This window comes from Macrotis lagotis, chromosome 2 (genome assembly GCF_037893015.1).
Source record: "Macrotis lagotis isolate mMagLag1 chromosome 2, bilby.v1.9.chrom.fasta, whole genome shotgun sequence".
Classification (NCBI taxonomy): Eukaryota; Metazoa; Chordata; class Mammalia; order Peramelemorphia; family Peramelidae; genus Macrotis; species Macrotis lagotis.
Window position 1 is genome coordinate 96762524 of NC_133659.1, and position 16461 is coordinate 96778984.

General features: G+C 34.4%; 1 protein-coding gene across 1 annotated transcript in view; it reads right to left on the bottom strand.

Moving 5' to 3' along the window:
- Window positions 1-13814: 13814 nt before the first annotated feature.
- The window catches only part of ATP6V1G3 (ATPase H+ transporting V1 subunit G3), a 47534-nt gene continuing 44887 nt past the window's right edge, over window positions 13815-16461 (bottom strand). The window contains exon 4 of the mRNA XM_074222294.1: window positions 13815-14051. Coding sequence (XP_074078395.1) covers window positions 13878-14051 — 174 coding nt within the window. The 3' untranslated portion in view covers window positions 13815-13877. The remainder of the gene's footprint in view (window positions 14052-16461) is intronic.

Sequence of the window (16461 nt, forward strand, 5' to 3'; positions counted from 1 at the left end):
AATCACACCTCCCCCCAAATGCCTATTATGTGCCATGGGAGTACAAATATAGAAATAAATTATCTTTTAAAAAACTTATCTCACCTGAAAATTACTTGGTTCTCTCTTACTTCTGATTAGATACTGTAGATTTCATAAAGTCACAGGTAAAAAGATCATCTAAAGCAACTCTTTCATTTAACAAATGAGGAAACTGAGGCCCAAGGAAGTTAAGTGATGTTCCCAAGCTTGCAGAGGTAGTATTTGATATTAGGTCTTATGACTTCAGAATAACAATTCTTTTCACTCTATCTTTTATTTTTTCTTTAAGAGGTTATATTTAGTTTTTATTAAAAAATATAGACGACTCTGGATTTTCCCTTCTGATAGTCCATTCAAAATGATGCTTGATAAAAATATCTCTTCTATTTGTATTTTAAAATCCATTATCTGAATTTTTTAAAGTAAGAGATAAACATTACTAATATTTTTTTAATTTTACTGAGCAGATGTTAAGAAGATTTGCATTTATTCTTTGATAATCAAGAATATTTTGGCACCTACAGGTCTGCAATTCTGAGCAATGGTCCTTGGTTTTTGGTGCTGTAGATTGGGGAGAATGTTTACTGACATCAAGACATCCTTCAGGAGCTTTTAATTTTTTATTCAAAGCAAAAATGAACAAACAAATTACTCTAACAAAAAGAAACTCATTCAAAATTTTAATAGTATCTCATTTATCTCTTTTGCCTAAAACTTTCGTTCAGTCTGGATAAAAAAAATTCTTATTTGAAGAACTGAGGATAATGGCAGGACGAGTTCTGTAACCCTGAGGGTTGCCTCTCTGTCTCTCTTTCTCTGTCTTTCTGTGTATATTGGATGAGCAGGTATAAACTATTTTGTGTATGCACTTTTAAATTTTAACAGAGTTTGTTCATTGGTCTGATTCTAATTCAAGTTAACTCATTCCATCCCCACAAAGAAATCTGCTGTAATATAAATAAATTATTTCAGTTTTAGATTATGTTATGTTGAACCCATTGCAGACTGAGACTGATGTGACCCAACACTCTCCAATAACACATTTTTTTGAAGGCAGAAAGAAACCCCCCAACACCCACTAAGAGTTGTCAGTCTGGCCTTCTTATGTAATGTGTCGAATGATAAGTGACTCTGCCTGGCTGACTTGGCCCTGTTAAATGACAGGGTCATAACTACTATAGAGGAAAAGTAATAACAAGCCTGTGTGTGAATTATGTCATTTCAAAATCTGTCAGAGCCTATATAATTTGAAAGGCACAATCACAGCCGTATGATACAAATGCTGGACTCAAAACCACCAGATGATAGACATACACTATTTATTGATTAATCTGAACAATGTTTAATTTGTGATTCTGAAGTTCTTATGGATTTCAGGTTTCAAGTCACAAACCATGCTCAGAAGTTGCTTCATCACGTTTTCCAGGCTCTCATTGTAATTACCGGTAAGATTTTTAATCTTTCCTACTGTTTCTTCATCTATTTCAACCGAGAGATTACTTTGGGAACCCATTACCTGCAAAATCAAAAAGAATGAAACTCAATGAGACAAGAGTCATTTATTGTTACCTCCCCAATGTGTCAGTGACATTTTTTTATGATAAATACTTTAGAAATCTACGAATGATGCCGAGAAATTCAATTCAACTAAAAGAACATATATTGAATACCCACTGAATAAATCATTGTGACTGAAGTCCCACTCTGAGATGACCCAAAATGGTCAAGGCTATGTCAAAAAAAAGAGGTTTTGGCGAGCCCCAGCAAGTGAGAAGAGTTTCAAGTATAGTCACAGTGACAGTCCAAGAACCAGACTAAGGCTAGATATAACAAGGAAGAAAGATGAACTGAGATTGTGAAAGCATTACTATTTTTAAATTAAATAAATACTAATTAATGTTAATTATTTTTAGATGTGAACTTAGGAATCCTCCAAATGCAGAAAGGAAAGAACTATTTTCAGCTACAGACAGTGAAAGGCCAAGTAGCTGGCCATTCCACATAAAGAAACAACTTGGGCTTGGGCTACCACCTGGTGGCTAACTAAGATATTGCACCCCGAGTCACTTCCAACCCCCACTGGATTTTAATGACCAGACCATGAATGGCCATTTCTTTTCCATAGGAACTCATAAAGTCAACTTCCAAAGTTGGTGGACTTGTCATCTTCATTAATGCCCCTTACAGCTATAACCCATGTAGCTGAGGATTCTTATACCAACTTCCACTCTCAAAATTAATCGGGTCCCAAAGAAAGGCAAAAATCTTCATTTTTAGACTTTTAGTGGGCGTTACAAGTTTCTTTAATGCCAATGACTCCAGTCTTCATTGGTGGTTTTGCCCAAAGATAATTGACTGACACTCAGTCATTCAGCATTAAGAACAATTGATACAAAATATCCTCCAGGGACAGTGGGCTCAAGCTTAGAGATTACTTGTGGCAAAGATTTTTTTCCTTCCATTTGAGGGGTACTCACTTAAGTTCTATGTAAATAAGTAAATTTGTGTCCTGGTGACCTAGGCTCCTAATTCCGATACTACAGTCTGTGGATGCAGCTGATTAGGCCACTGGAGGGAAGTCCAAAACCCTTTAAGACCTTTCTCAGCTTACCTAAATCAGGAGGGTCTACCTGGGTAAGAAGAACTCACCAAAACTGAGGTTGGGGGTTTCTCCTTACCTCCTTTACAGTAATTTCAGCTAGAATGTTAACTCACTTCAGTTTTTGGAATGACTCCCTTCTCAACAACCTTGATAATTTATAGAAGATGTCCAAGTCATAGCCAAGTTTTTTCAGTCTAAATGAACAATTCTTGCAGGTCATTTTACTTCAAAGGTTTTTTCCATACTTAGTCTAAGGCCTTTGAAGGAATGATCTCATTGGGTAGGGGGGTGAGGTCAAACAAATCAATTATCCTACCCTTACATACCTAAAAGAATTATAAAACTTGTGAAGTATTAATTTAATAATTAAATATTAAATTGAGTAAGATGTAAGGAAGTGAGAAAACCACAAAGATAGAATTTATGATATAGTAAAACTACTAGGAGAGAAAGATAATCATGTTAAAAATTAGCATATTTGGGCACTGGCCCTGGAATCAGGAGGTCCTAAGTTCAAATCCAGTCTCAGATACTTAATAATTAACTATCTGTGTGATCTTGGATAAGTCACTTAACTTGCCTTAAAAAAACCCCAAAAAACAAAATAAAAAATTACCATATTTCCCATGACATTTTCAATGATATTTCCATTTAGCAAAAAAATAGCTATATGTATATAATGCCTACTGAAAAATTCATTTAACCCATTTTCCAGAGTCAAAAGAAAAACTATTGAATTGATATATATATATATTGATAGGTGGTGTTTTTGCTGAATTTAATGAATTAGTTAGGTACCTTGACCACACCATTTCCATTGATATATATATATATATATATATATATATATATATATATATATATATATATATTTATATAATACAGATATAGATTTTGATATGATGTATCTCATATATATATATATATATATATATTTTCTAAAAAGCAAAGTGAACCTCCTGTAAAAGGAAATGTTTAATTATTACATTGAAAATATATGAACATCTGCTGTCTTTCTGTTTATATACATACATAAATTCTGGGTGATACAGTGGATAGAGTTCTGCGCCTGAAGTGAGGATGATTCATCTTCATGAGTTCAAATATAACTCTGGACACTAATTAACTGTGTGTCCCTAGACAAGTCACTTAATCCCATTTGCCTTAGTTTCCTTATCTATAAAATGAGTTGAAGAAGGAAATAGCAACCAATCCAGTATCTTTGTCAAGAAAACCCCAAATGGGTTTATAGCCACGTGTGAGGTACTATGCTAAGCACTTTAAAAAAATTTGTCTCAATTTATACTTATCATGAGCCTTGGGAGGTAGGTGTTATTATCACCTACAGCTGAAAAACTGAGGCAGATATTAAGGGACTTGCCCAAGATTTCAGAGTTAGTAAAGTATCTCAGGCTGAATTTTCACTCAGGTCTTCCTGACTTCAGAACCAGTGCACTGCATCATGGTCCCCTCCCCAGTGAATTGTGAGGGAGGCATGTTTATGATTCATATACATAAATAACTACAATAAAAGTTAGAAAGGGATTGTGTGCATGGAGAGATCAAACTTTAGATGCCATCTAAGGAGGGAGGAATTTTTCTACCCAGGGAAAGAAAGAAGGCTCACTCTGATACCTGCTCTAGGAAGTAAGGAGGAAAGGAATATAGGAAGACAGGGTGAGTGGGGGAGGGGATGGATTTTATTAAAATTATTGAATTGAGCATGTTTAAAGGCATGAGAGTTTGAAAGAATAAGATAATACTTGTGAAGCATTAAGTAGTCCAGCTTGCCTGCAGTACCAAGTGTACACAGAGGAGAACTGCTGGATAATTTGGCAATGGAATTTGGAGTCATATTATTGAAAGTATTGGTATATTTGAAATGGAGAATTTCAAAGATTTTTGAGTACAGAAGTGACAATGTTGGACCTATACATTATAATAATAATTATTAATTATAATAATTATTAATAAAAATAAATTAATTAAAACTCAGAATTCTCTAATACTTTAAGATTTGCAAAAACATTTTTTCACAAAAACTCTAGGATAGGTAGGATATCTGTTCTTATTTCCATTTTATGCATAAGGAAAATGATGATGTTCTGGGTAGTCAAGTGACTTTTTCATAATCAAAAAACTACCATCTCTCTCTCTCTCTCTCTCTCTTTTTTTTTTCTTTTTTTTAGGTTTAGTGGCTTGCCCAAGGCCACACAGCTAGATAATTAGCAAGTGTCTGAGACCAGATTTGAACCCAGGTACTCCTGACTCCAGGGCCTGTGCTTTATCCACTGCGCCACCTAGCTGCCCTCATATTCTCTTGTTCTGGGTAGTCAAGTGACTTTTTCATAATCAAAAAACTACTGGAGGAAAGGAAGAAATGAATTTCAGGAAGGAGATACAGCCTGTGGAAAGATCCAGAGTTGGGAGCTGAATTGTTAAATTTGAAGAAGGGAAAGAAGGTTAGTTTAGCTGAACAACAATGTGAATGGGGTTCACAGGAACCAGATTGTAAAGGGCTTAAAATGTACAACAGAGGTCTTTGTAATTGATCCTATGAGAAAAAAATAAGGTGCAATGGGTTTATCAAGCAGGAAAATTCCATGTTCTAACTAATGCTTAAATAATTATGCTACATGCTATGAATCAATATATATTATAAACTTGGAAGAACTGGAATTATGGGTCATCCAAAGCTCAATGGACAAAGGGTACAGCAGATGTCCAACACAATAGTGAATTAGGTGTCCAAATCAGCACAAAATATGTCATTCAAGTGATGTATAACAGGAAAAAAATGGAGGTGCGTCATGTTGTAAAAGCAAGAGCACACATGTTACATTGATACCTAGAAGACATAGAAGAAACCTTAGGATGGAGGCCTCTGGGGAATTTATGGGAGGGGGAAAAAATGAATAGGGCAGGATGAGTTTTGATTAGCTTGTCATCTCTGCCCTGTAACACTCCCATAAGTGAGAATACACTATTGAAGTATTGATATGAATCTGCTTCTCCCATTCTAGCCCTTAAAGATACAGCAATAGAACACTCCAAATTAGTGGAAGAGAGAAAAATCTATTCTGGGGTACTCCTTTCTAAGGAAGAACCAAATTTTTTCACTTCCAACATGAACTTACAGAGAGTTTTCCAACATGATCTTATAGAAAGCTTTCCTATTAAAATAGCTCATATCAATCATTAATCCATAATATGGAAAAAATAGAAGAAAGATTTTTGGCCGTTGCCTATACTTTGGATTCTCTTCATCCTTGTCTCTGTCTTCTACTTTCTCTAACTTCCTTCAAGTCTTAACTAGAATTCCGCCTTCCACAAGAAACATTTTCTTATCTTAGTTTATCTTGGTACTTTTCCTTTGTGACAATCTTCAGTTTATCCTGTGCATATCTTGCTTGTGTATAATTGTTTTCATGTTGTCTTCTCCATTAGAATGTGAGCCCCTTGAGGGCAGAGACAGTTTTTTTAAACCTTTCTTTGCAGCCCCATTTCTTGGAAAACTGTCTGTTGCATTTAATAAAGGAGAGTTGACTTCAAAGTACCTAAGGAAATGTCAAAATGCATCTTTAATCACACCTCCCCCCAAATGCCTATTATGTGCCATGGGAGTACAAATATAGAAATAAATTATCTTTTAAAAAACTTATCTCACCTGAAAATTACTTGGTTCTCTCTTACTTCTGATTAGATACTGTAGATTTCATAAAGTCACAGGTAAAAAGATCATCTAAAGCAACTCTTTCATTTAACAAATGAGGAAACTGAGGCCCAAGGAAGTTAAGTGATGTTCCCAAGCTTGCAGAGGTAGTATTTGATATTAGGTCTTATGACTTCAGAATAACAATTCTTTTCACTCTATCTTTTATTTTTTCTTTAAGAGGTTATATTTAGTTTTTATTAAAAAATATAGACGACTCTGGATTTTCCCTTCTGATAGTCCATTCAAAATGATGCTTGATAAAAATATCTCTTCTATTTGTATTTTAAAATCCATTATCTGAATTTTTTAAAGTAAGAGATAAACATTACTAATATTTTTTTAATTTTACTGAGCAGATGTTAAGAAGATTTGCATTTATTCTTTGATAATCAAGAATATTTTGGCACCTACAGGTCTGCAATTCTGAGCAATGGTCCTTGGTTTTTGGTGCTGTAGATTGGGGAGAATGTTTACTGACATCAAGACATCCTTCAGGAGCTTTTAATTTTTTATTCAAAGCAAAAATGAACAAACAAATTACTCTAACAAAAAGAAACTCATTCAAAATTTTAATAGTATCTCATTTATCTCTTTTGCCTAAAACTTTCGTTCAGTCTGGATAAAAAAATTCTTATTTGAAGAACTGAGGATAATGGCAGGACGAGTTCTGTAACCCTGAGGGTTGCCTCTCTGTCTCTCTTTCTCTGTCTTTCTGTGTATATTGGATGAGCAGGTATAAACTATTTTGTGTATGCACTTTTAAATTTTAACAGAGTTTGTTCATTGGTCTGATTCTAATTCAAGTTAACTCATTCCATCCCCACAAAGAAATCTGCTGTAATATAAATAAATTATTTCAGTTTTAGATTATGTTATGTTGAACCCATTGCAGACTGAGACTGATGTGACCCAACACTCTCCAATAACACATTTTTTTGAAGGCAGAAAGAAACCCCCCAACACCCACTAAGAGTTGTCAGTCTGGCCTTCTTATGTAATGTGTCGAATGATAAGTGACTCTGCCTGGCTGACTTGGCCCTGTTAAATGACAGGGTCATAACTACTATAGAGGAAAAGTAATAACAAGCCTGTGTGTGAATTATGTCATTTCAAAATCTGTCAGAGCCTATATAATTTGAAAGGCACAATCACAGCCGTATGATACAAATGCTGGACTCAAAACCACCAGATGATAGACATACACTATTTATTGATTAATCTGAACAATGTTTAATTTGTGATTCTGAAGTTCTTATGGATTTCAGGTTTCAAGTCACAAACCATGCTCAGAGTTGCTTCATCACGTTTTCCAGGCTCTCATTGTAATTACCGGTAAGATTTTTAATCTTTCCTACTGTTTCTTCATCTATTTCAACCGAGAGATTACTTTGGGAACCCATTACCTGCAAAATCAAAAAGAATGAAACTCAATGAGACAAGAGTCATTTATTGTTACCTCCCCAATGTGTCAGTGACATTTTTTTATGATAAATACTTTAGAAATCTACGAATGATGCCGAGAAATTCAATTCAACTAAAAGAACATATATTGAATACCCACTGAATAAATCATTGTGACTGAAGTCCCACTCTGAGATGACCCAAAATGGTCAAGGCTATGTCAAAAAAAAGAGGTTTTGGCGAGCCCCAGCAAGTGAGAAGAGTTTCAAGTATAGTCACAGTGACAGTCCAAGAACCAGACTAAGGCTAGATATAACAAGGAAGAAAGATGAACTGAGATTGTGAAAGCATTACTATTTTTAAATTAAATAAATACTAATTAATGTTAATTATTTTTAGATGTGAACTTAGGAATCCTCCAAATGCAGAAAGGAAAGAACTATTTTCAGCTACAGACAGTGAAAGGCCAAGTAGCTGGCCATTCCACATAAAGAAACAACTTGGGCTTGGGCTACCACCTGGTGGCTAACTAAGATATTGCACCCCGAGTCACTTCCAACCCCCACTGGATTTTAATGACCAGACCATGAATGGCCATTTCTTTTCCATAGGAACTCATAAAGTCAACTTCCAAAGTTGGTGGACTTGTCATCTTCATTAATGCCCCTTACAGCTATAACCCATGTAGCTGAGGATTCTTATACCAACTTCCACTCTCAAAATTAATCGGGTCCAGTCACTTGGATGAAATTCATCCTCCATTAGTAAAAGTAATGATTCATTATGAGTAATTTTTGAAAGATGTTGAATATTGGAACATTACAAAACTGAAGAAGAGCATATGCTATTTGATTTTGAGAAGAGAACAAAGAACTGATTCAACAAACAGGTCAATACTTGACTTTTATTCCAGGCAATTTGACAGAGTAAAATATTAAAAGGAGGATTGTAAGTAACCAGATAAAGTAAGTGATAATCACAGAGAACCTGCATGTCCTCACCAAGAATAAGGCTATATTAACCTTCCTTTCTTGTTTGACATTACTAAAACAGTACAGAAATATGCTGCAGACACATTTTGCCTAAATTACAGCAAAACATTGGACAAAATCTATTATGTTCTTCATTTAGAAAGATAAAAAGACATGGGTTAGTGCAACCATTTGGGCTCGTTGAATCATAACTCTAGATCCAGAAGGGACTTTAGAGGCTATACAGTCTAGTACTTTCATTTTTTTTTGTTTCATGCTATAAAATATGAAATTCTTTCAACTATTCTACCAAAGCACACAAAACCAAAACAAGAAAACTTTAAACCATGTTAAATTAAAAAAAAACATAATTTATAATCAATAACTGTACAAATTGGCAATTCAGAAAACATACATGTATATTGCATTAGTATTCAAAAGAAAACTTAATTTTTTTTTAGGTTTTTGCAAGGCAAATGGGGTTAAGTGGCTTGCCCAAGGCCACACAGCTAGGTAATTATTAAGTGTCTGAGACCAGATTTGAACCCAGGTACTCCTGACTCCAAAGCCGGTGCTTTATCCACTGCGCCACCTAGCTGCCCCTTGGAAACTTAATTTTTAACATCAGTAACTTTAAAACACAATGCTATTATCATATTAAATAGAAGAAGCCATTATCCAAATAACACAGAAATCTTCTTGCTATGCACTTCTTCAGTAAGGTAGACATTTTATGACTTACAAAACAGCACTTATTTAATGAAGCAATAACTTTGAAATGTACATTGATGGGTAAAATGTGGAAGAGATGTCTTTTTAAATGATGGAACTAATCTGAAAAATCAATAATGGAATAATTGCCATTGTCTACTTTCTCTAAAAATAGAGAATTTTTCATTCTCAATTTTCAAGAAAGATACTTAGTAATGGTGATGGAGAAGAAGCATCAACATGTTCACATTCTGTTGTAACTGAGCATCATTTCTTCTTCCAATGTTTTCCTTTGACTGCGCTTGGTATCTGGATAAAGTGAATGTTTTGACTTGAATTTTCTCAAGTCCTTTGCTCTTCTAGAGCAAGTTCTTTATAAAGTCAGCTTGATGTTTTGCTGGATCTTTTCTACTCCTTTTCATCACCACTCCTCTTGTATTTAGTAGGCTCATTCTACTTTTTTCAAATTCAAATGAATTATTCAGCATAAAGTTCTTTGTCATTTAAAAGTACTTTTTCGAAGATTCCCGACCTTAAGGGAACCATGGTTCTTCTAAAAACCTTTATGATATTTTAACTTACAAAATCTTGACAACTTTCAGTTGTTTGGAACATTATATTGTGTCCCAGATATTATGTTCCAGAAAAGAAATAACGCTTCTCAGTGAACATCTTGACTTCAACCTTTTGGTCTTTATGAAAGCCTCATTCATTTAATTTTATTTATTTATTTTTGAAAGCAAAGTGACTTGCCCAAGGCCACACAGCTAGGTAATTATTAAATGTATGAGGTGAGATTTGAACTCAGGTCCTCCTGACTCCAGGGTCAGTGTTCTAGCCACTGAGCCATCTAGCTTCCCTTAGCCCTATTCATTTTACAGATGAGGAAACTGAAGTCAAGGGAGGTTAAATGTCTTTTCAGGGTCACACAGTTGAAACATATCTGAGACAGAATTTGAATCCAAGCCTTTCTGAATCCAAGTTCAGGAATTTATACACTACAACATGTTGATAGAATGACTGAACTCTGAAAGTGAACATTAATGGTTCAATGTTAACTTGGAAGGAGGTATCCAGGGGAATTCCTCAGGATTTTTATTTGGTCTTATGTTTATATCTTACCAATTTAGGGATAAATATGTATGAAATTGGCCATGCTTATCAAATTTATAAGTGATATAAATCTGGATAGTTATCAAGCTAGATAAGAAAGTTAGGATGAAGAAAGATTTTGTCAGGTTAGAACATTTATCCAAAGAGCATCTGAAATTTAATAGGGAAAAATATAAAACTTTTTCTTAATCTTTAGGGCCAAAATTAAAGATCTCTTACTTTAACACTGATTTTCTAAGTAGTAAAACTTAAAAAAAGTCTTGTTATTTTGTTTTAATATGATTTTAGATGTCATCAATAACTAATTAATCAGTTTAAAAAGCATTTATCAAATGCTCTACATGCTAGGCTTTACTTTAAATACTGGTAATTCAAAGAAGAAACGAAATAGTCTCTGCTTTCCAAGAACTCATATTCTCTCTCTCTCTCTCTCTCTCTCTCTCTCTTTTTTTTTTTAGGTTTAGTGGCTTGCCCAAGGCCACACAGCTAGATAATTAGCAAGTGTCTGAGACCAGATTTGAACCCAGGTACTCCTGACTCCAGGGCCTGTGCTTTATCCACTGCGCCACCTAGCTGCCCTCATATTCTCTTCAGAAAAAAAAAATTCATATCTAAGTGTGTATGAAATGTGGACAAAAGAAATGCATGGTAATTTGGAACTGGGGTTTGGGAAACTCCTAGTAGCTGGAAGGATCAGAATAGAAATTCATGTAGGAGGTGATATCTAAACTTAATTTTAAAGGAAGTTAGGGATTCTAATAACTGGAGGAAAGGAAGAAATGAATTTCAGGAAGGAGATACAGCCTGTGGAAAGATCCAGAGTTGGGAGCTGAATTGTTAAATTTGAAGAAGGGAAAGAAGGTTAGTTTAGCTGAACAACAATGTGAATGGGGTTCACAGGAACCAGATTGTAAAGGGCTTAAAATGTACAACAGAGGTCTTTGTAATTGATCCTATGAGAAAAAAATAAGGTGCAATGGGTTTATCAAGCAGGAAAATTCCATGTTCTAACTAATGCTTAAATAATTATGCTACATGCTATGAATCAATATATACTATAAACTTGGAAGAACTGGAATTATGGGTCATCCAAAGCTCAATGGACAAAGGGTACAGCAGATGTCCAACACAATAGTGAATTAGGTGTCCAAATCAGCACAAAATATGTCATTCAAGTGATGTATAACAGGAAAAAAATGGAGGTGCGTCATGTTGTAAAAGCAAGAGCACACATGTTACATTGATACCTAGAAGACATAGAAGAAACCTTAGGATGGAGGCCTCTGGGGAATTTATGGGAGGGGAAAAAATGAATAGGGCAGGATGAGTTTTGATTAGCTTGTCATCTCTGCCCTGTAACACTCCCATAAGTGAGAATACACTATTGAAGTATTGATATGAATCTGCTTCTCCCATTCTAGCCCTTAAAGATACAGCAATAGAACACTCCAAATTAGTGGAAGAGAGAAAAATCTATTCTGGGGTACTCCTTTCTAAGGAAGAACCAAATTTTTTCACTTCCAACATGAACTTACAGAGAGTTTTCCAACATGATCTTATAGAAAGCTTTCCTATTAAAATAGCTCATATCAATCATTAATCCATAATATGGAAAAAATAGAAGAAAGATTTTTGGCCGTTGCCTATACTTTGGATTCTCTTCATCCTTGTCTCTGTCTTCTACTTTCTCTAACTTCCTTCAAGTCTTAACTAGAATTCCACCTTCCACAAGAAACATTTTCTTATCTTAGTTTATCTTGGTACTTTTCCTTTGTGACAATCTTCAGTTTATCCTGTGCATATCTTGCTTGTGTGTAATTGTTTTCATGTTGTCTTCTCCATTAGATTGTGAGCCCCTTGAGGGCAGAGACAGTTTTTTTAAACCTTTCTTTGCAGCCCCATTTCTTGGAAAACTGTCTGTTGCATTTAATAAAGGAGAGTTGACTTCAAAGTACCTAAGGAAATGTCAAAATGCATCTTTAATCACACCTCCCCCCAAATGCCTATTATGTGCCATGGGAGTACAAATATAGAAATAAATTATCTTTTAAAAAACTTATCTCACCTGAAAATTACTTGGTTCTCTCTTACTTCTGATTAGATACTGTAGATTTCATAAAGTCACAGGTAAAAAGATCATCTAAAGCAACTCTTTCATTTAACAAATGAGGAAACTGAGGCCCAAGGAAGTTAAGTGATGTTCCCAAGCTTGCAGAGGTAGTATTTGATATTAGGTCTTATGACTTCAGAATAACAATTCTTTTCACTCTATCTTTTATTTTTTCTTTAAGAGGTTATATTTAGTTTTTATTAAAAAATATAGACGACTCTGGATTTTCCCTTCTGATAGTCCATTCAAAATGATGCTTAATAAAAATATCTCTTCTATTTGTATTTTAAAATCCATTATCTGAATTTTTTAAAGTAAGAGATAAACATTACTAATATTTTTTTAATTTTACTGAGCAGATGTTAAGAAGATTTGCATTTATTCTTTGATAATCAAGAATATTTTGGCACCTACAGGTCTGCATTCTGAGCAATGGTCCTTGGTTTTTGGTGCTGTAGATTGGGGAGAATGTTTACTGACATCAAGACATCCTTCAGGAGCTTTTAATTTTTTATTCAAAGCAAAAATGAACAAACAAATTACTCTAACAAAAAGAAACTCATTCAAAATTTTAATAGTATCTCATTTATCTCTTTTGCCTAAAACTTTAGTTCAGTCTGGATAAAAAAAATTCTTATTTGAAGAACTGAGGATAATGGCAGGACGAGTTCTGTAACCCTGAGGGATGCCTCTCTGTCTCTCTTTCTCTGTCTTTCTGTGTATATTGGATGAGCAGGTATAAACTATTTTGTGTATGCACTTTTAAATTTTAACAGAGTTTGTTCATTGGTCTGATTCTAATTCAAGTTAACTCATTCCATCCCCACAAAGAAATCTGCTGTAATATAAATAAATTATTTCAGTTTTAGATTATGTTATGTTGAACCCATTGCAGACTGAGACTGATGTGACCCAACACTCTCAAATAACACATTTTTTTGAAGGCAGAAAGAAACCCCCCAACACCCACTAAGAGTTGTCAGTCTGGCCTTCTTATGTAATGTGTCGAATGATAAGTGACTCTGCCTGGCTGACTTGGCCCTGTTAAATGACAGGGTCATAACTACTATAGAGGAAAAGTAATAACAAGCCTGTGTGTGAATTATGTCATTTCAAAATCTGTCAGAGCCTATATAATTTGAAAGGCACAATCACAGCCGTATGATACAAATGCTGGACTCAAAACCACCAGATGATAGACATACACTATTTATTGATTAATCTGAACAATGTTTAATTTGTGATTCTGAAGTTCTTATGGATTTCAGGTTTCAAGTCACAAACCATGCTCAGAAGTTGCTTCATCACATTTTCCAGGCTCTCATTGTAATTACCGGTAAGATTTTTAATCTTTCCTACTGTTTCTTCATCTATTTCAACCGAGAGATTACTTTGGGAACCCATTACCTGCAAAATCAAAAAGAATGAAACTCAATGAGACAAGAGTCATTTATTGTTACCTCCCCAATTTGTCAGTGACATTTTTTTATGATAAATACTTTAGAAATCTATGAATGATGCCGAGAAATTCAATTCAACTAAAAGAACATATATTGAATACCCACTGAATAAATCATTGTGACTGAAGTCCCACTCTGAGATGACCCAAAATGGTCAAGGCTATGTCAAAAAAAAGAGGTTTTGGCGAGCCCCAGCAAGTGAGAAGAGTTTCAAGTATAGTCACAGTGACAGTCCAAGAACCAGACTAAGGCTAGATATAACAAGGAAGAAAGATGAACTGAGATTGTGAAAGCATTACTATTTTTAAATTAAATAAATACTAATTAATGTTAATTATTTTTAGATGTGAACTTAGGAATCCTCCAAATGCAGAAAGGAAAGAACTATTTTCAGCTACAGACAGTGAAAGGCCAAGTAGCTGGCCATTCCACATAAAGAAACAACTTGGGCTTGGGCTACCACCTGGTGGCTAACTAAGATATTGCACCCCGAGTCACTTCCAACCCCCACTGGATTTTAATGACCAGACCATGAATGGCCATTTCTTTTCCATAGGAACTCATAAAGTCAACTTCCAAAGTTGGTGGACTTGTCATCTTCATTAATGCCCCTTACAGCTATAACCCATGTAGCTGAGGATTCTTATACCAACTTCCACTCTCAAAATTAATCGGGTCCCAAAGAAAGGCAAAAATCTTCATTTTTAGACTTTTAGTGGGCGTTACAAGTTTCTTTAATGCCAGTGACTCCAGTCTTCATTGGTGGTTTTGCCCAAAGATAATTGACTGACACTCAGTCATTCAGCATTAAGAACAATTGATACAAAATATCCTCCAGGGACAGTGGGCTCAAGCTTAGAGATTACTTGTGGCAAAGATTTTTTCCTTCCATTTGAGGGGTACTCACTTAAGTTCTATGTAAATAAGTAAATTTGTGTCCTGGTGACCTAGGCTCCTAATTCCGATACTACAGTCTGTGGATGCAGCTGATTAGGCCACTGGAGGGAAGTCCAAAACCCTTTAAGACCTTTCTCAGCTTACCTAAATCAGGAGGGTCTACCTGGGTAAGAAGAACTCACCAAAACTGAGGTTGGGGGTTTCTCCTTACCTCCTTTACAGTAGTTTCAGCTAGAATGTTAACTCACTTCAGTTTTTGGAATGACTCCCTTCTCAACCACCTTGATAATTTATAGAAGATGTCCAAGTCATAGCCAAGTTTTTTCAGTCTAAATGAACAATTCTTGCAGGTCATTTTACTTCAAAGGTTTTTTCCATACTTAGTCTAAGGCCTTTGAAGGAATGATCTCATTGGGTAGGGGGTGAGGTCAAACAAATCAATTACCCTACCCTTACATACCTAAAAGAATTATAAAACTTGTGAAGTATTAATTTAATAATTAAATATTAAATTGAGTAAGATGTAAGGAAGTGAGAAAACCACAAAGATAGAATTTATGATATAGTAAAACTACTAGGAGAGAAAGATAATCATGTTAAAAATTAGGATATTTGGGCACTGGCCCTGGAATCAGGAGGTCCTAAGTTCAAATCCAGTCTCAGATACTTAATAATTAACTATCTGTGTGATCTTGGATAAGTCACTTAACTTGCCTTAAAAAAACCCCAAAAAACAAAATAAAAAATTACCATATTTCCCATGACATTTTTCAATGATATTTCCATTTAGCAAAAAAATAGCTATATGTATATAATGCCTACTGAAAAATTCATTTAACCCATTTTCCAGAGTCAAAAGAAAAACTATTGAATTGATATATATATATATATATTGATAGGTGGTGTTTTTGCTGAATTTAATGAATTAGTTAGGTACCTTGACCACACCATTTCCATTGATATATATATATATATATATATATATATATATATATATTATATATATATATATATATAATACAGATATAGATTTTGATATAGATGTATCTCATATATATATATATATATATATATATTTTCTAAAAAGCAAAGTGAACCTCCTGTAAAAGGAAATGTTTAATTATTACATTGAAAATATATGAACATCTGCTGTCTTTCTGTTTATATACATACATAAATTCTGGGTGATACAGTGGATAGAGTTCTGCGCCTGAAGTGAGGATGATTCATCTTCATGAGTTCAAATATAACTCTGGACACTAATTAACTGTGTGTCCCTAGACAAGTCACTTAATCCCATTTGCCTTAGTTTCCTTATCTATAAAATGAGTTGAAGAAGGAAATAGCAACCAATCCAGTATCTTTGTCAAGAAAACCCCAAATGGGCTTATAGCCACGTGTGAGGTACTATGCTAAGCACTTTAAAAAAATTTGTCTCAATTTATACTTATCATGAGCCT